Source organism: Euprymna scolopes, chromosome 40 (genome assembly GCF_053919585.1).
Source record: "Euprymna scolopes isolate OS-2025 chromosome 40, ASM5391958v1, whole genome shotgun sequence".
Classification (NCBI taxonomy): Eukaryota; Metazoa; Mollusca; class Cephalopoda; order Sepiida; family Sepiolidae; genus Euprymna; species Euprymna scolopes.
The window spans coordinates 56,963,572-56,982,198 of record NC_136521.1 but is presented as its reverse complement, the minus strand read 5'-3'; the positions used below and the strand labels follow the sequence as shown (position 1 = coordinate 56,982,198).

General features: G+C 35.2%; 1 protein-coding gene across 7 annotated transcripts in view; it reads left to right on the top strand.

Annotated features, from left to right (window-relative positions):
- Positions 1 to 18,627, top strand: part of LOC145265584 (netrin receptor UNC5B-a-like) — a 573,104-nt gene that overhangs the window by 472,243 nt on the left and 82,234 nt on the right. For 4 of the 7 annotated variants that reach the window (XM_080121590.1, XM_080121592.1, XM_080121587.1 and 1 more), the window contains 2 exons: positions 104 to 160; positions 5,798 to 5,839. In XM_080121590.1, coding sequence (XP_079977716.1) covers positions 104 to 160; positions 5,798 to 5,839 — 99 coding nt within the window. The remainder of the gene's footprint in view (positions 1 to 103; positions 161 to 5,797; positions 5,840 to 18,627) is intronic. The other 3 variants (XM_080121591.1, XM_080121593.1, XM_080121588.1) reach the window with 1 other exon arrangement.

Sequence of the window (18,627 nt, the reverse complement as noted above, 5' to 3'; positions counted from 1 at the left end):
TCGGGACTTTGATTAGTGGTGACTATATGATGTAAAATTTAATACCTACACCCCGACACATGCATATATATATATATATATTCGTTTCTGTTTATTCTTACAGATGGAAATATGCCAGCGCTGGATAGCGATGAGAAAAAAGCATCCAAAAATTGCCAAGGTAAATTTTTTTAATTTTTTTTTTTTTTGCCTTAAAAAAAAGTTTGTGTTTTATTTGTTTTCTTTTTTTTTTTTTTTTTACTATTCTTTATACACACGCACAAACACACACACACACACTATATATATATATATATATATATATATATATATATATATATATATATATATATATATAAAAAATAAAAATTACAATAAGTTTACCAAGGTAATCAAAATGGTAAACTAAAAATATATTATAAATATTAAAGAATTAATATTTACAAGTAAAGTAATCTCAACCAGATGTAAAAGCTCAATAAAACCGAAAAGGAAATAGAGCTTATAATATGAACAAATGATTAATAAAACATGTTAAAAGACATCTTGAAAAAGAGTTAAAAACATATTTAATTTTTAAAAAGGAAGCGCAAGATAAGTGGATAGTCCTTAATCCGCGGAGTTTCGAAGAAATACTCTTCTTCTCATCAGAGGGCAGGAATTAGCAAAATGCGGGATCGGATTTTGCATATAAAATATATTTTTTTTACTCTTCTTTACACACATGCACAAACACACACGATATCTATCTATATATATATATATATATATATATATATATATACATATATATATATACACACAGTGTAACCCGGTAACCCGGATATAAGAAAAAACGGATATAAGAGAGATTTTCTCTGGTTCCAAATTAGAACCTGTGTTAGTTTACAGTGTAACTCTGACAGAAGAGAGATGTGCCCTCCCGGGGATTTCTAATATCCGGGTCATTGTGTGTGTACGTGTGTACGTACGTGTGTATTTAAAAGAATGTAGCTATCAAAAATTGTAGGTTTTTCAGACTTTTTTTTTTTTAATATTAAAAAAAATATTTTTATAACGCGTTTCGAGTCTTGTTTAACTCTCTTCAGATATTTTTATAAAAAAGTTTTTTAGTTAAAAAGTTTACGGAATTTCCTTTTGAAAGACATTTTATTTCTGCTAGCACCGAGTGTGCGTCCAGGAATAAAATATCGTCCAAAAGGAAATTTCGTAAACTTTTTAACTAAAAAAAAACTTTTATATAAAAAATATCTGAAGAGAGCTGAAGAAGACTCGAAACGCGTTATAAAAATATTTAAAAAATATTAAAAGATGGTAAAAGTTTGAAAAATCTACGATTGTTGATAGCTACATTCTTTTAAATATACACTTTTTTCTCTCGTTGGAACCAAACAACCATCATTTATATATATATATATATATATATATATATATATATATATATATATATATATATATATAGGCTTTCATAGGTTGAATAGGCAACATGGCCGACTGATGCTGACGTCATGTCTGAGCTCCAATCTATGATTGTAAGACGTTTGGATATTTGTGTATCGTAAATAATGTTACTAAACCCTCGGTTCGCTAATGTGTTCCAATCAGGCAACGCTGGGTATATACAACTAGTATCAAACACACGCACATACACACTTTATAGAAAACATTATTACGAAATTAAATAATGCAGATAGTTGAAAAATGCACAATGAAATTTCCACGGGGTCCTGCTTGCATTTATTATTACACAAAATGTGAGTCAATCAACGTTTGTTTCTTTATGACTGTTTTTCCCCCTACATTCTTTAATAACACAAAATACATGCAAAACTAAAGTTCTGTGATTGAATTATGCCTCTCTTAATTATTTTAGTCAGTCAAAAAATATAATTACCTGAATAAATAATCCATCTATCTCTTCGTTATGAGTTATTCCCCTTGAATAATAACATAATTTTATGTTCATGTAAAAACTATTTCCATACTAGACATTTTAGTCAGTTACAAACTTATAATGAGTGCACTATGCCAAATTGATGGCTGAATATAGTTAAATTTGAGCTCATTTTTGCATGAAAACTAGTGTCGGGACGATTAATTGGGAATTGGAAAAATTGGAACTTTTAAGGGTATTGGAATCGGAAAAATTTGTATATATTTTCCGATGCCAAAAACGATTCTTTTTGTCTTTTTTTTATGTGACTTTGTTCAAAACAAATTCTTACTGTGTTGGTAGTAATAATAAAATAAATATTTATCGATTTTTAAATTACCAATAAAACAAAAATCTATAGATTATCTCTCACAAGTGTGTTTTTTACGTTTGAGAAAATACCTGCACCTTTAACATGTGTGTGTGTGTGTGTGTGTGTGTGTGTGTGTGTGTGTGTGTGTGTGTGTGTGTGCTTTTTACAGTAATCAACGAAAAAAAAATAACAACTCTATAGTTAAATATTTAGAGATTTATAAAGAATCGTAATCGATAATTTAGTACGGAATCGGCAATTGTATTGGAATCGGGGGGATAATATTGGAATCGTCCCATCGCTATTAAGTACTAATCCATATTAATCTCTATTAAATCCCTAACTGTTTATTGAACAGATACCATAGTACTTAGTTTGCTGTACCTCATTATAACAAAGTTCCGTACAAAATTGCAGTGCAAGTCCAGGGTTTATTGCTGATTCTGTCAATGACGAACGATGCAAAATATTTGCAAAAATATACTTTAGTTCTGTGATTGAGTTATGTCTTTTATTCATTTATTTATTGCAGACTATCATCCTCATCCTTTAGTTGTTGTTTCATGACGTTTCGGCAAACTATTCCTCTGGCCTTCGTCAGGTGGTTACCGCGACGGATAGGAACATTGCTTTCCACGGTCACCACGTTTGGGCCAACTAAGCCTCTGGTCGGTTTTGGGTAGGATTGAAACCACTATTTTCAGATAATTCTCACCTGGAACCATAGAGATTCAACGTCTCTATCCACTGCGCCATGGGTCCCGAAGGGAAAGTTAATCTGTCAGTTTAAATGCTGTTTAGGCCTAACTTTTGAAATCCGATAATACAACTTTACATGCTAGAATGGTATATATATATATATATATATATATATATATATATATATATATATATATATATACCATTCTAGCATATATATATATATATATATATATATACACACATCCTATGCAAAGTCTTGTTTTAATTTGAAACCAACTTCTTTTCGTAGAAACAGATGTTTTTTTTATATAATCGCATCATGTACTTAATTAGTTATAGTCAGCTAACGTATTCCCTAACTTCCGGCGTAACACCACCGGAAGCTGTAACAAGGCAAATAACTTCTTTCGTTTTTATCGTTCTTTAGTATTTCTATTGTGGAGAGATTGAAATAAAATAGTACAAAAGAGTATTATTGAAAAGTATAAAATAAAGTTAGTCTTTTTCGATAGTTGTCTGCAAGAATTCAAGTGGCGGTGGATGGTTGGTTGTTTTTGGTTTACGGCATATCAACCCTTTTTCTGGTTATTTACTGCCGAATCTAGTTATTTTGAGGAACGATTTTTAATGGAGTATATTTTTTTTATTTTAAGTCAGATTCTATTTAACCCATAGTTGGGACCCTAACAGATACTACCACTCCGGGTCAGAGTGGACCTAGGAGCAATGGCAACTAAAGGGTGACTCCACACTCCTCAAAGCCCGCAAGGTGGGGCCTCACCATCGGATATAGTTTTAGATCATATCCAGGACCGCTTATTGTTGGAGACGCCCCTCCATGGGTTTAATGGACTATCTCGTGACGTCACTTCCGGTGGAGAATGAACGCCAACTATTTGGAGAATATCATGCAATGGATACCTTTTTTTTATGATGTTTTGAAATTTAGTTATTTTGATTTCAATAATTTTATTCCTATACTTTCTTAAATACAGGGTGGTCGTAGAAAAGCGGGAAATTTGTCCAACAACGATTTATTTTTACAAAGTTTGTCAAATACAAATGTATACTTATACTCAAAATGTCGTTCATGCATTCCATTTGACGTCTTAACTTAGAAATCCAAACTCGTGTGGCGTTTTGAAGGGTAAAAAAAAATAGCAATCACGCATTTTATTCACGATCTAAGCTGACCTTCAAATTTCCCGCTTTTCTAGCGACCACCCTGTATATATTTATTATAAAAATGCAAATAAGAAAACTATCATTTTAAAAATTAAAACAAATTTTATAATTTCATAAACATGTATTATAAAATTTCAACTAATTAAAAACTTCTTTTTTTTTATAATTTTTTTATTAAAAGTGCAAATAAGGATTGTATTATTTTCATCTGTATAAGTTTGCAAATTTTTATTATATATACTCATCAATAATCTTCTTTTACTTATTTTATTTCAATAAATCGCTTCACAATCGAAACACGAAAGAATAAAAGTGAAGAAACTGATTTGCCTCATCACCGCTTCCAGTAACGCTACGTTAGAAGTTAGGAAGTACGTTAAATAGAGAAGTAATCAACCATCTCAGCAAAAATAACCTTAGTGACACACAATATGGTTTCCGTTCTGCTAGATCTACAGCAGATGTGCTTACAGTTATATTTCATAGGATTAGCGAAGCTCTCGACGGAGGCAACCTTTTTACGTTCTGATCCCCATCTGGCATCAATTGAAATGAATGGCTCTCGTCTTGGGGAGGCCTCATGTTTTGACAAGCTTCTAGGTTTGACCTTTACTTCTGATCTTAAATGGAACACATGCATCAAATCCGTTGCTAAGGCTGTTGGGAAAATGGTGGGATCCTTCTATCGATCCAGTAGATATCTCACTGCTGATGCAATTCTCTATCTATATAAGAGCTAAGTACGTCAAAGGATGGAGTACTGTTGCCACATCTGGGCAGGAACTGCTAGAAACGACTTGTCCTGCCTTAAATAGAGTTCAAAATAGACTTTGTAGCCTCGTAGGAGATGCCCTTTTCTCTTCCCTGCAACCTCTTTCTCACAAAAGAGATGTTGTGAGTTTGTCTTTGCTTTATCGTTATTTTCATGGCAAGTGCTCGGCTGAGCTCCAATCTATGGTCCCCCCTCGCCAAACATTCACAAAAAACCCTCGTCTAGCTGAAAACACTATCAATAATTTCCCCATCCGTGCTAAACCTAAACATAGATTCCATGAACAAAGCTTCTTTCTTAGAACTGCACGCCTGTGGAATTGTCTTCCGTCTTCCTGCTTTCCAACTGACTACAATATGATTGTCTTCAAGTCCAACGTAAACAAGTTCTTGATGAGCCGTTTCACTTAAGTTAACAAATTTACCGAATTTCCATTGCTAACGATTACTATATTGCCCAATTGACTACTGTACACTCTTTAACCCTTATCCTCGAGTGGTCTCTGGGACTCGATAAGTGGTTATGCCTATGTAAAAAAAAAATCTGACTCTAACCACCTAATGTATATATATAGGCATTAAATTAATTGTTTTAAAATGAAATGTTTTTATAGCTATTATATTGTTGACAGTCTTCCATTACACGTATTTCAGTTTATGGTTTCTTTTTGCCTCTTTTTCTCGTTGTCTCTTCTCGTCCTTCTCTCTATTAAAGTCAACCATCAAAAACCTTTGCAATAAAATTTATATTTTTTTCCTGAAGAAAAAAAAAAAAAAATTGGAAAAGATTGACTGTTTTTTTTTGTTTTTTTTTTTAATGCCTGATAAGCAGTTATTTTTATCGTTTTTTTTTTTTTTTTTTTAATTAAAATTTTATTTCACACAATTTTATGATTTTTTTCTCCTCTTTTTAGATGCGACGTCGCATATTTATGAAAGGCTTTGTCCCTCACTCGGTAGGTCGGTCTGTCATGTTTCCGTTTAAAATAGCATTTTCGTTGGTCTGTCACGCTGAAGTTGGAAATACATTTTTCTTTGGTCTGATATGATTTCATTGTAATAGCATATCTGTTGATAGTATTTATTTTGGTCTGTCACGCTTAAGTTTTAAATAGCATTTTTGTTGGTCTGTCATGTTTCCATTTGAAATAAAATTTTCTTTGTCTGTCATGCTTAAGTTTGAAATAGTATTTTCATTGGTCTGACACGCTTCCATTTGAGATAAATTTTTCGTTACCTTGTAGTATTGAGACACATTTTCAATTTTGAAATAGCATTTTCTTGTTTTAAATAGTGTTTTCATGCTTAAGCTTGAAATAGCGTTTTCTTTGGTCTGTCACGCTTAAGATTTAAATAATTTTTTATGATCTGTCACGCTTAAAATAATTTATTCTTTGGTTTATCACGCTTAAGCTTGAAATAATTTTTTATCAGTCACGCTTAAGCTTGAAATAAAATTTTCATCAGTCTGTCACGCTTAAGCTTGAAATAATATTTTCATTAGTCTGTCACGTTTAAGCGTGAATTTTTTTTATCTGTCACACTTAAGCTTGAAATAACATTTTCATTGGTTTATCGCGCTTAAGCTTGAAATAACATTTTCATTGGTCTATCACGCTTAAGCTTGAAATTTTTTATTTCTCACATTTAAGCTTGAAATAATATTTTCATTGGTCTGTCACACTTAAGATTGAAATTTTTTATCTGTCACGCTTAAGCTTGAAATAACATTATCAGTGGTCTGTCATGCTTAAGCTTGAAATTTTTTTATCTGTCACGCTTAAGCTTAAATAACATTTTCATTGGTCAGTCACGCTTAAGCTTAAATAACATTTTCATTGGTCAGTCACGCTTAAGCTTAAATAACATTTTCATTGGTCAGTCACGCTTAAGCTTAAATAACATTTTCATTGGTCAGTCACGCTTAAGCTTAAATAGCATTTTCATTGGTCAGTCACGCTTAAACTTAAAATAACATTTTCTTTTATCTGTCACGTCACGCTTAGGCTTTAATAGCATTTTCATTGTCTGTCATGCTTAAGTTTGAAACCAAAATTTAAAGTTGGAAATCGTATTATGTTTGTTGGTTTGCTATGCCAAGTTTTGAATAAATATTTTTTCTCCGCTAAACGCATACATTAACCCTTATTTTAGAGTGGCCGTTAATCTTAATAAGTTTTGAGTGGATGACTGGATGTGTGCAAAGATTACCCATTTTTTTTGTTTTTTACTTTTATTTTATGAATTAAAAATATTTTTTTTTAATCTGTCTTTTTTTTTGTCGTTGTTATTGTTTATATCGATTTGGGTTTAATTCATTTTTTTCCCTCCCCTAAAAATAACACCGAAATTGGGAAAATGTCTTAAATTGTATAATAATTGTAAATTTAATAATAATAATAATAATAATAATAATAATAATAATAATAATAATAATAATAATAATAATAATAATAATAATAAAGTGGTATGGTATAACTTAATCGTTTAATCAGTTTTTCATTTTTTTTTTTTTTTTGCGTTTTCCTTTTTTTTTTTTTTTTTTAGTAAAAAAAAAAATTAAAAAAAAAAAAAAGATTGGCCCACGCGGGGAGGGGGTAAGAGACTTGCCGAAAAGAACAGAAGCAAAGTGTCATTTACATTTATTTCTTGTGGCAAGAGATAACATTCGGATGAATTTAAAAATAAATTGTTAAAATAAAATTGGAAAAAATGTAATTTTAAAAATTGACAGTTTTGGAAGAGATAAAGCGTATATTTCTTTGTGAATGTATGTATTATGTATGTGAATGTATTATTTATGCATGTATATTACATACTATATATATATATAATATATATATATATATATATATAGTGTGTGCGTGTGTATATTGCATACTATATAAGTGTATATATGTGTGTGTATATGTATATTGCATACTATATAGGTGTATATGTGTGTATATATGTGTGTGTATATGTATATTGCATACTATATAGGTGTATATATGTGTGTGTATATGTATATTGCATACTACATAGGTGTATATATGTGTGTGTATATGTATATTGCATACTATATAGGTGTATATATGTCTGTGTATATATTGCATACTGTATAGGTGTATATATGTGTGTGTATATGTATATTGCATTCTATATAGGTGTATATGTGTGTGTATATGTATATTGCATTCTATATAGGTGTATATATGTGTGTGTATATGTATATTGCATACTATATAAGTGTATATATGTGTGCGTATATGTATATTGCATACTATATAAGTGTATATATGTGTGTGTATATGTATATTGCATACTATATAGGTGTATATGTGTATGTATATGTATATTGCATACTATATAAGTGTATATATGTGTGTGTATATGTATATTGCATACTATATAAGTGTATATATGTGTGTATATGTATATTGCATACTATATAAGTGTATATATGTGTGTATATGTATATTGCATACTATATAAGTGTATATATGTGTGTATATGTATATTGCATACTATATAAGTGTATATATGTGTGTGTATATGTATATTGCATACTATATAAGTGTATATGTGTGTGTGTATATGTATATTGCATACTATATAAGTGTATATATGTGTGTGTGTATATGTATATTGCATACTATATAGGTGTATATATGTGTGTGTGTATATGTATATTGCATACTATATAAGTGTATATATGTGTGCATGTATATTGATTACCATTTAGGTAGGCATATATACATGTAGATACACATATATGTACACCTATATATGTATGCCTTGTATACTATATATGTATATTGTATACCGTATAGGTATGCATATTTACATACATATGCATGTGGGTATATATATGCGTGTGTATTGCATACTATATACGTATATATGCATGTGTGTTCTGTAATTTATATATGAATGTGCATTGCATAATCTAACATATAGATACCTTGCCTAATTTTCGAAATTAAACTTACAAACTTCTATCACAAAATGTCTATATTTGATTCTGAATAGCTGCTCCCAATTCTTTGTTGTTAGCAAGATCAAATGTAATTCAGTTTAATTTCTAACCTCTTATACTGTGTACTGCTCGGGCATTATTTTTTTTTTTCTTGTAGAAATTTTCCAGAAATTTAATGTCATTGACGACATACATTGTATTCCAACTGTGAAGATGGTGTTTAAGAATAGCCCCTAAACTTCCGTTTTACTCGGCTGTGACTTGGTTTTTCATTTCTATGTTCTTAATCTTATTGGCTTCCAGTATCCCCAAATAGAGTAGATAATACAGTGGATGTGTTATCGGCAGCTCCAGTAACTCTCGCTTCTCCTATTTTGTCATTCAGTCCTCATTCAATGAGTGATGTTTCTGACAAAGGGTGAAGAAAAAGCTGCTTAAAGGTCGGTACTACTTGGTGACCAGTAGTCTGAGATGTCGGATATTTTTCTGTCTTTGTCTGTCCTTGTTGCCATGTCACTAGTAAGGGTGCTGGAGGTAAACGTTTTGTCTGGGCTGACGTTATCCGCCTGATAGTCAGGGACCCGAACCTTGGATTAACCACTAAGGAGGCTGTCCTATCAGCAGGCGCAAAGTACTGGGACTGCTGTATTGCCATTTGGTGAGTGGATCTGGACCATGCAGTAGTCTCTGGTGGGGCCTCTCGATGCCATACTAGTGGGTAATTGTTACGGCTTTACCTCTTCGTGTGCTACAAATAAAAAAAAAATTTCCTGTCTTTTTCTCTCTTACTTTCCCTCTCTGTACTGCTCTAACCAAGTATGCCGACCTATTCCACAAATCCCCAAACCTCAACATGAAATATCTCCAGAATAAAAACTCGATTAAACCTAGAACCCCATCTTCCAGCGTAGACCCCTACTACCAGATCTCCTTCTCCAATATCAGGGGTCTACGTTCCAACCTTCCAGAGGTTGAAACCCAATTACAGGAGACGAAACCGGACATATTATTTCTATGTGAAACTGGAATAGGGCCGACCACTTCCCTAGATGAGTTCATAATTAATGGATACTCCAATTTAACAGCTAAATCTGACTCCCAAGATCGCCATGGGCATGGAATATGTGCCTACATTAAGGATGGCTTCCCATGTGGCAGGGATATCTCTAGAGAAGATCCTAATTTACCCAGATGTGCTTCAGGGTTGCACTTGCTAACACCACTGCATTTATATTTGCCCTCTATAGGCCCCACAACAGCGGAGTTACTATCTTAAAGAGCATATCTGAGAAAATAGACCACATACTGTCTTCACATCCCTCGGTTAACATCCACATCTGTGGTGACTTCAACGTCCATAATGTGGAATGGCTGACCCATTCAAATAAGACAGATGATGAGGGGAGGTTTTGTCATGATTTTGCCATTGCTTATGACCTCACTCAGATTGTTCGCGAACCCACCCGTGTGCCCGATACACCCAATCAATATGCAAGCCTCTTAGACCTTTTTCTTTCAACTTCCCCTGAGCTATGTTCATGTACCGTTCATTCTCCTTTAGGATCCTCCGACCACTCCGTCGTATCAGTTAAGATAAAAACAAAATGTAAGAAGCCATCAGACGTACCCCTCCACCGTACTGTATACCGATACTCTATGGCTGACTGGGATAGCTTCCGTACATTCATATCTGATTTACCTCTGCACTCCATGTTTAAAAAGGAAGTGTCCTCTATAGTATCAGATCTGACCGAATGGTTAATTGTAGGCATAGACCAATTCATACCATCAAAAAAATTCCAACAAAAACCTAACAGCCAGCCATGGTTCTCCCCAGAATGTGCTGCTGCTATCGCGCACAGAAATCACTTTTTCCATAACTACCAACGTAATAGATGCACTGAGACTAAAGCTGCTTTCAGGACTGCCAGCAACCACTGCAAAAGAGTAATAAAAAATGCAAGAGAGCTATATGCCCAGTCTGTTAAATCCAAGGTAGCTGATCAGCGGCTTGGTTCCCACCAGTTTTGGCAAATAACAAATAGGATCCTGAACAGAAGTGTGCGTTCTATCCCAACCATTATCAATGGACCAGAGGTTATCTCGTCAGAGTCAGACAAGGCCAAACTATTTGCAAAGAACTTTGCAGCTAATTCTACCCTATGCGACGAAGGCCATCAACTCCCCATATTTCCTCCTATAACACAGAACAAGCTAGGTAATATACAAATATCCGTGCATGAGGTCGCCAAGCTAATAAAAAACCTAGATTCCAGTAAAGCAACTGGCCCTGATGGCATCCCAATTATAGTGTTAAAAAAGCTTCAACCAGAACTTGCTCCCATACTTACGAAACTATTTAAGCGCTGCCTTAAGGAGAAGTGCTTTCCGACCCCCTGGAAGACCTCATCAGTTTGCCCTGTATTTAAGAATTCAGGTGATAAGTCATCTCCCTCTCAATACAGACCAATAAGTCTTCTCTGTGTTATGAGTAAGTTACTGGAATCAATATTAAATAGAGAAATAGTCAACCACCTCAGCAGAAACAACCTTCTTAGTGACACACAATATGGTTTCCGCTCTGCAAGATCTACCGCAGATGTGCTGACGGTTATATCCCACAGGATTAGTGAATCTCTTGACAAAGGCTTCCTTTCTAGGGCAATTACTCTTGACATATCAAAGGCCTTTGACAAAGTATGGCATAAGGGTCTACTTCACAAGATTTCCAGCTACGGTATAACTGGAAATGTTTTCTCAATCATTAAATCATTTCTCTCCGATAGGCTCATAAGAGTAGTGGTAGATGGACAAAAATCGGAGGCCTGCAATATAAATGCTGGAGTCCCTCAGGGGTCAATCCTCGGCCCAACTCTCTTCCTGATCTACATCAATGACCTCCCTAAACACATACTTAAATCATTCGTTGACATCTATGCTGATGACACGACCATCTACGGCAACACATCAAAGGCTGTAAATGACGAAGTTCTCTCGGATTCTCTCTCCTCTGATCTCGAGCGCGTGGTTCAGTGGGGGAAGATGTGGCTAGTAACCTTTAATGCATCTAAAACTAAACTCCTATCCTTACATCATCAACGCTCTGATCCCCAGCTGGCATCAATTGTGATGGATGGCTCTCGTCTGGGTGAGGCCCCGTGTTTTGACAAGCTTCTGGGTTTGACCTTTACTCCTGATCTGAAATGGAACACGTACATCAAGTCTGTTGCCAAGGTCGCAGGAAAGATGGTTGGATCCTTCTACCGCTCCAGAAGATATCTCACTACTGATTCAATTCTCTATCTATATAAAAGCCAAGTACGGCCAAGGATGGAATACTGTTGCCATATCTGGGCAGGAGCTGCCAAAAACAGCCTATCATGCCTTGACAGAGTACAAAATAGACTTCGTGGTTTAGTGGGGGATGCCCTTTTCTCTACCCTGCAACCCCTCTCCCACAGAAGAGACGTTGCGAGCCTATCCTTGTTTTATCGTTATTTTCATGGCAGGTGCTCGTCTGAACTCCAATCCCTGGTCCCCTCTCGCCAAACTTTCACGAAAATCACCCGTCTAGCTGAATCCACTGTGAAAAATTTCCCCCACTCTATATCTGTGCCTAAATCAAAACGCGGATTTCATGAACAAAGCTTCTTTCTTAGAACTGCACGCCTGTGGAACTCTGTTCCGTCTGCCTGCTTCCCTCCGGACTACAACTTGGATGTCTTCAAGTCTAATGTTAACAAATTCCTAATGAACCGCCCCCCTAATTAAACACTTCATAAAATCTCCTCACTAACGTGATGTACTTGCAATAACCCTTATCCCTGAGTGGCTTCCGGGCCTTGATAAGTGGTGATCACTGTGTAAAAAAAAAAAAAAAAAAAAAAAAAAAAAAATATTTGTAGCCTCACTCGCTGCCAGCATTCTTTATCGGATCTGTTGATGAAAGATTATTATTATTATTATTATTATTATTATTATTATTATTATAATCATCAAGGAGTTTTTACACAAGCCATGATAAAAGATTTCTCTTTGAGAACAATCTGTGGTGTTCCCTGAAGTCTGAGTGACAACAAGTCTCCCAGAATTTCAAGTACTCTCCAATAACTTTTGCAAATTAACTTGTGTTATCGCAACAGCCGTTTACGATTGATTTTCCGTTGGTAGCACTCGTTGGTCTTCACTGGAATTTGGGTGGTAATAAGCCCCCCCCCCTTCCCAAGGTCCCAGTCCTTTTTGCACTCATCCAGTTGATGTCTAGCTAGTGCTCTCCTTCCTAGGTCTTTCCATCCTCCTTGGCCGTCCGCGATTATTTGGTGCGATTATTATTACTAGGGGGACTTGTGGAAATTCCACAGCAGTATTTTTCATATGCAATATATTGCTGCTGGGCATTCTGCGACACTTAGCGTGAATGGAGACCCCATGATATTATTGTAGCCCTTTTGTTAAAACTGCAAAAGTATTTATCAAAGCAATCTAGTTATACTGTAGTGTCAGAATCTATCTGCTTATTATGGTTTATCTCTAATATCCTTATGACTCTGTGACATATTTCTATTGTATGGACACCCGGTGCAAACGGAAACCCCACGATATTATTATACCATAGTTACACGAAACAGATACCACCCTTGGATCCTAGCCAGAAGACCAAAGAGGTATATTTTAGTTTCACGTACAGCCCAACAGCGACATTCTTTTTTATTTTAATTTGTTTGTTGTTTACATTGCGTCTTCGGTGATTGGGAGATCCTATTTATTAAAAAGGGGGCAGAAGGTGATAACATACTATGAATGTTAAATTAACGTATCTATATACTAATAATGTTCGTAGTATTCTATTACCTTCTATTGTCTTTTTTAATAAATAGGATCTCCCAATAAATTAATTTATAATCTGAAAACCGTGACATACGTACGTACGTACATACGTTAAAGATACTACAGTATTAATATATAAATTATTTCGGGACAAGATCAGAGTGTAGTATCTGCTCTGATGCTACACTTCACCTTCCCCCCCCCCGGTCAGTGGAGGAGAAATCCTTCATGACTGAGACAATCTTCATTTTTGTTTCTATCCAGAGTGCCCCTTTTTAGAGGAGCTGTATTTTCCCCTTGCATTAAAAACTGACCGTGTGTCTAAACTCTGCTTTCGTGGGAGGCAAGCAAATAGGAACACTGATTCCTTGCTTAAATGTAAGCCCCCTCCCGTCCCCTTCTCGCTTCAGGAAATGCATCAGCTGTTGGTCGGTGGTTGGCGTCGGCTGATACTTGTGAAATGAAGCTGCACTTATATTCATTGGATTAATCAGACCAACACCGTTATCTTCATTTGTGCACGGTCAACACAATCATCACGAAAGTCGGCAATGGATGGTGGTGATGGGAGCGACGACAACCGTTGCTGGCATCAGAACTTGTAGTGCGTGCGTGCGTGCGTGCGTGGCTTTGTTTTTTTATCCAAGAGCTAGCAGACAGATGTGTGTGTGTGTGTGTGTGTGTGTGTGTGTGTGTGTGTGTGTGTGTGTGCGTGCGGATGGGGGGGGGGCGTTCGCTCCTTCCTTGCTGCGCGTTGAAGAGAGGGGAGGGGTGAAGAGGAACACAAACAAAATGTTTATAAAAGTTAACTGCCTGGAGGGGCCGAAGGGTTTAGGTAAAGATTTTGTAGCTAAAGTGCAGGACACATAATGGGTGCAAAAACACGAACAGTGGATATCATTCGATAATGCACGCACAAACAGGCATACTATATATATATATATATATATATATATATATATATATATATATATATATATATATAAACTGATTGCATATAAAATATATACATATAACGTTTAGATATATGCATGTAGCGTGTATGTGTGTGTGTATATATATATATATATATATATATATATATATATATAGTAAGTTATATGAAACGCGGAATATTCTGTGTAGCTTAATTGCCATATATATTTTATAACTTACTACCTAGCTCTACCTACACATTGAGCACTGTTGAAGTTTGCGCATAAATTTATACTTTCGTATATTAACTTTGTATATTAATTTATGTGATTAAATGAAGTAGTCATATATATATATATATATATATATACATATATATATATATATATATTATAGTGATGAGACGATTCCAATATTATTCCCGATTCCGATTCTTTATAAATCTATAATTATTTAACTATAAGATTGTTATTTTCTTCGATTTTCGTAAAACCACATGTTAAATGCAAATATTTTTCATAAACGTCAAAATCCATTTGTGGAGGATGATCTCTCGATTTTAGCTTTACTGGTATTTTAAAATCAATATTTATTTTATCATTATTACCAGCGGCGGAAGGTTTTACTTTAAATAAAATCAAATAAAATAAGACAATTAAAAATTTGGCATCGGAAAATAGGAATTAATTTTTCCGATTCCGATACCTCCAAATTTTCCGATTCCCGATTCCGATTAATCGTCCCAACGCTAATAAATATATATATATATATATCAGATTGACAAGCAAGTTATTGCGGATTTAACTTTTAAATTCAAATTAAGATATCTCGCTTCAAACAAAAGATTGTTGATCGAAATAAGCACCATTAGAATCAACTCAGTTTTGCCAACGTAAAACAATTGTATTTGTGCCAGTAACGTAAAAATCTTGCGTTCTGGTGGCGATGAAGTCACTGAAAGCGTTTTTAATACAGCTTAGGTTTTCTTTAAGCATTTTTCGCACAGAAAGTTGTCGAGATGCTCGGAAAAAGTGGTAGTCGGTAGTTGACAGGTCTGGAGAATATGGCGGATGAGGCAGAGTTTCGTAACGCAATTCGTTCAACTTCTGTAGGGTCAGCTTAGTAACATGCGGTCAAGCATTATCGTGGGAAATTGAGTCTTTTCTGTTGAATACTGCTGGATGTTGTTGTTGAAGTTTCTGATGCATTTTATCCATTTGTTGACAGTACTTCTCCGCCGTAATGGTTTCGCTCGCATTCAAAAACTTTAAAGGATGAGACCAGCAGTAGTATCCCACCAAATAGTCAGCATGCCCTTCTTTTGGTGCAACCCTGGCTTTGAGAAGTGTTGTAGAGCTTCGTCGGCATCTAACCACTGAGCTGAGCGTCGCCGGCTGTCGTAAAGAACAAACTTTTTATCACAAGTCAACCCGGTCGAGAAACGGGTCGTTCTTGTTGTGTAAAAGGAGGGAAGATGACATTTCATAACGGTGTTTTCTTTGGTTGTTCAATTCGTGAGGCATTCACTTATCAAGTTTTTTTTTTTTTTTTTTTGTCTTTCCAATCTCTCTCACGTGGTTGGAAATCGTCGTATACGTTACGTCTGATTCAGAAGCAAGTCCTCGAACAATTGTGCAGGGATTGGTTTCGACTAAAACTCTTAATTGTAAACATCTGATGGCCGACCACTACGCCCATCATCTTCAAGACTCTCGTCGCCGCCATGAAATTTCTTAAACCACCACTTCGCTGTGTGTTCAGTGGTAGTTCCTCGGCCAAACGCTTCATTGATATCGCGAGCTGTTTCAGCAGCTTTTCGACCTAGCTTTAATAGAAATAAAAAAATTGTGCGAATTTGCTTCTTTTTCTTCAATTTTGTACTCAACGTTCTGAAAAGAAGACGTAATTATTTTTAAACGATTGTAATATAAACGATGTATGAAGTAAAGGCTTTATAATGAAAACTTGTCTGAATATCCATCATTTGAAATCAAAATTTAAAATTTCCGTAAGAATTTTCGTATCACCATGATACACGCGCACACATAATGTCCCTGCTTTCTGTGTAAGCTTACATACACGCACTACATATTTGCCATTATCAGAAAATAAATAATGGAAATCCCCCAACATCTAATTGTTTCAGATTTGTGGGCGTGTGAGCAGACGAAATGCCGCTATAACGAAATTTTAAGTCTTATAAGAGCGCCACTGAACACCCCCCTCCCACATACATGCATCCGCATTCTCCCCAAAGAATAAACATAATAATAATAATAACTAGCGGGACCTGTGGAAATTCCACAAGGGACTCATTCATATGTAATATATTGATGTTGGCATTCTGTAGATGTTCAGTGTAAATAGAGACGCTCTGATATTATTGTAGCTTTTTTGTTAAAACTGCAAAAGTATTTATCTAAGCTAGCACGAATGTCTGGCAAAAGCCCAGTTGTAAAGCACGCTTAAATATGATATTTTAATTCTTTCAGATTTCGTATATATTATTTCGTATATATTATTATTATAGAGTTAATGTTCTATCGATTTTTATTTTATAAAGTTGATATTTCAAAAATATATATCCATATCACTTGGGTGCATTAGCTTGAATCGAAACGGAAATAAAAACGTATGAATATATATAAATCAGTTCCCTCAGCTATAATCGAAACCTCAACCAATACTTATGATACTTTGATAAAAGTATTTATAAAAGAAATAGAAGATTTAAGTGCTATCAGCTATAGTCGAAACCGAAACTTATGAAGAATTCTTGGTAAAATTATTTATGACAAGAAATAGAAGAACATAACAATTAAACAACCCGGATGTTAGCATGACAAACAGAAGAACACACACGCTATCGTATTAATATATAGATGATGATGATGATGATGATGATGATAATCATAAAAATATTTATGATAATGCTGATGATAATTATAAAGCCCCCAAAAAGGATTCTGTAATCAAACACCTAATTGATTATTTAAAAAAACAAAAAAAAAAAAACACCAAACAACCCCCATCCGACATAATTTGCAATAGTCCCTCCCCATCTTCCTCGGTTTCCTTTCTATTTCCATTAAGGTAACATATGCCCCCCCCCCATACCCTCGACCACACCAATTTTCATATGCCCACCTACTTTTCTTTTTTATTTTTTTTAGTTTTTTATACTTTCTGTTCTATTTCTTACTCTCCTTTAAATAGCAGTCCCCCTCCCCTCCAACTCCTCTTTGTTTCTCAACCCGCACTCCCAACTTTTACCTCGGCCTCCCTATCTGTTTACTGTCCGATAGTAACCGATCCCACCCACCCTTTCTTCATCCCCGTTTAATATCTGCGCCTCGGTTCCACATTCTAACCCTTCTCCGGCCTGCACACACTTCGCATTCCTGTCCTAACTTTTTGTATAGTGTATGGTTCCATGTGACCCTCTTTCCTCCCCCCCCCACCTCCTGTCACACGCAGACGCGTGCAGCATCCCTCTACCCTCACTCTTCGTCATCTACGTTCCACTCTGCCTCACCCGAGCTGATAGTGTGCACCACACCATCTTTTGTTTTCTTTGTCATTAGTTTTTCCTTTTTTATTTATCGATCTGCATTTGTTCACGTATGTTTGTCATCCGTACACGATCTATCTATATGGATCATCCTCTGTCTGTCTGTCTGTCTCTCTCTCTCTCTCTCTCTCTGTCTCTCTCTCTCTCTGTCTCTCTCTCTTTCTCTCTCTTTCTCTCTTTCTTTCTCTCTTTCTCTCTCTCTCTCTCTTTCTCTTCTCTCTTTTTCTCTCTCTCTCTCTCTCTTTCTCTCTCTCTTTCTCTCTCTCTCTTTCTCTCTCTCTCTTTCTCTCTCTCTCTCTTTCTCTCTCTCTCTCTTTCTCTCTCTCTCTTTTTCTCTCTCTCTCTGCATGCACAATCTAGATTAACTTGATGGTCTCTCTTTCTCTCCCCCTCTCTCTCTCGGGCCGTTTTTCTCTGTTTGTCTCTCTTTCTCTCTCTCTCTCATTTGATTGCTTGTCCCTCTTTCTCTCTCT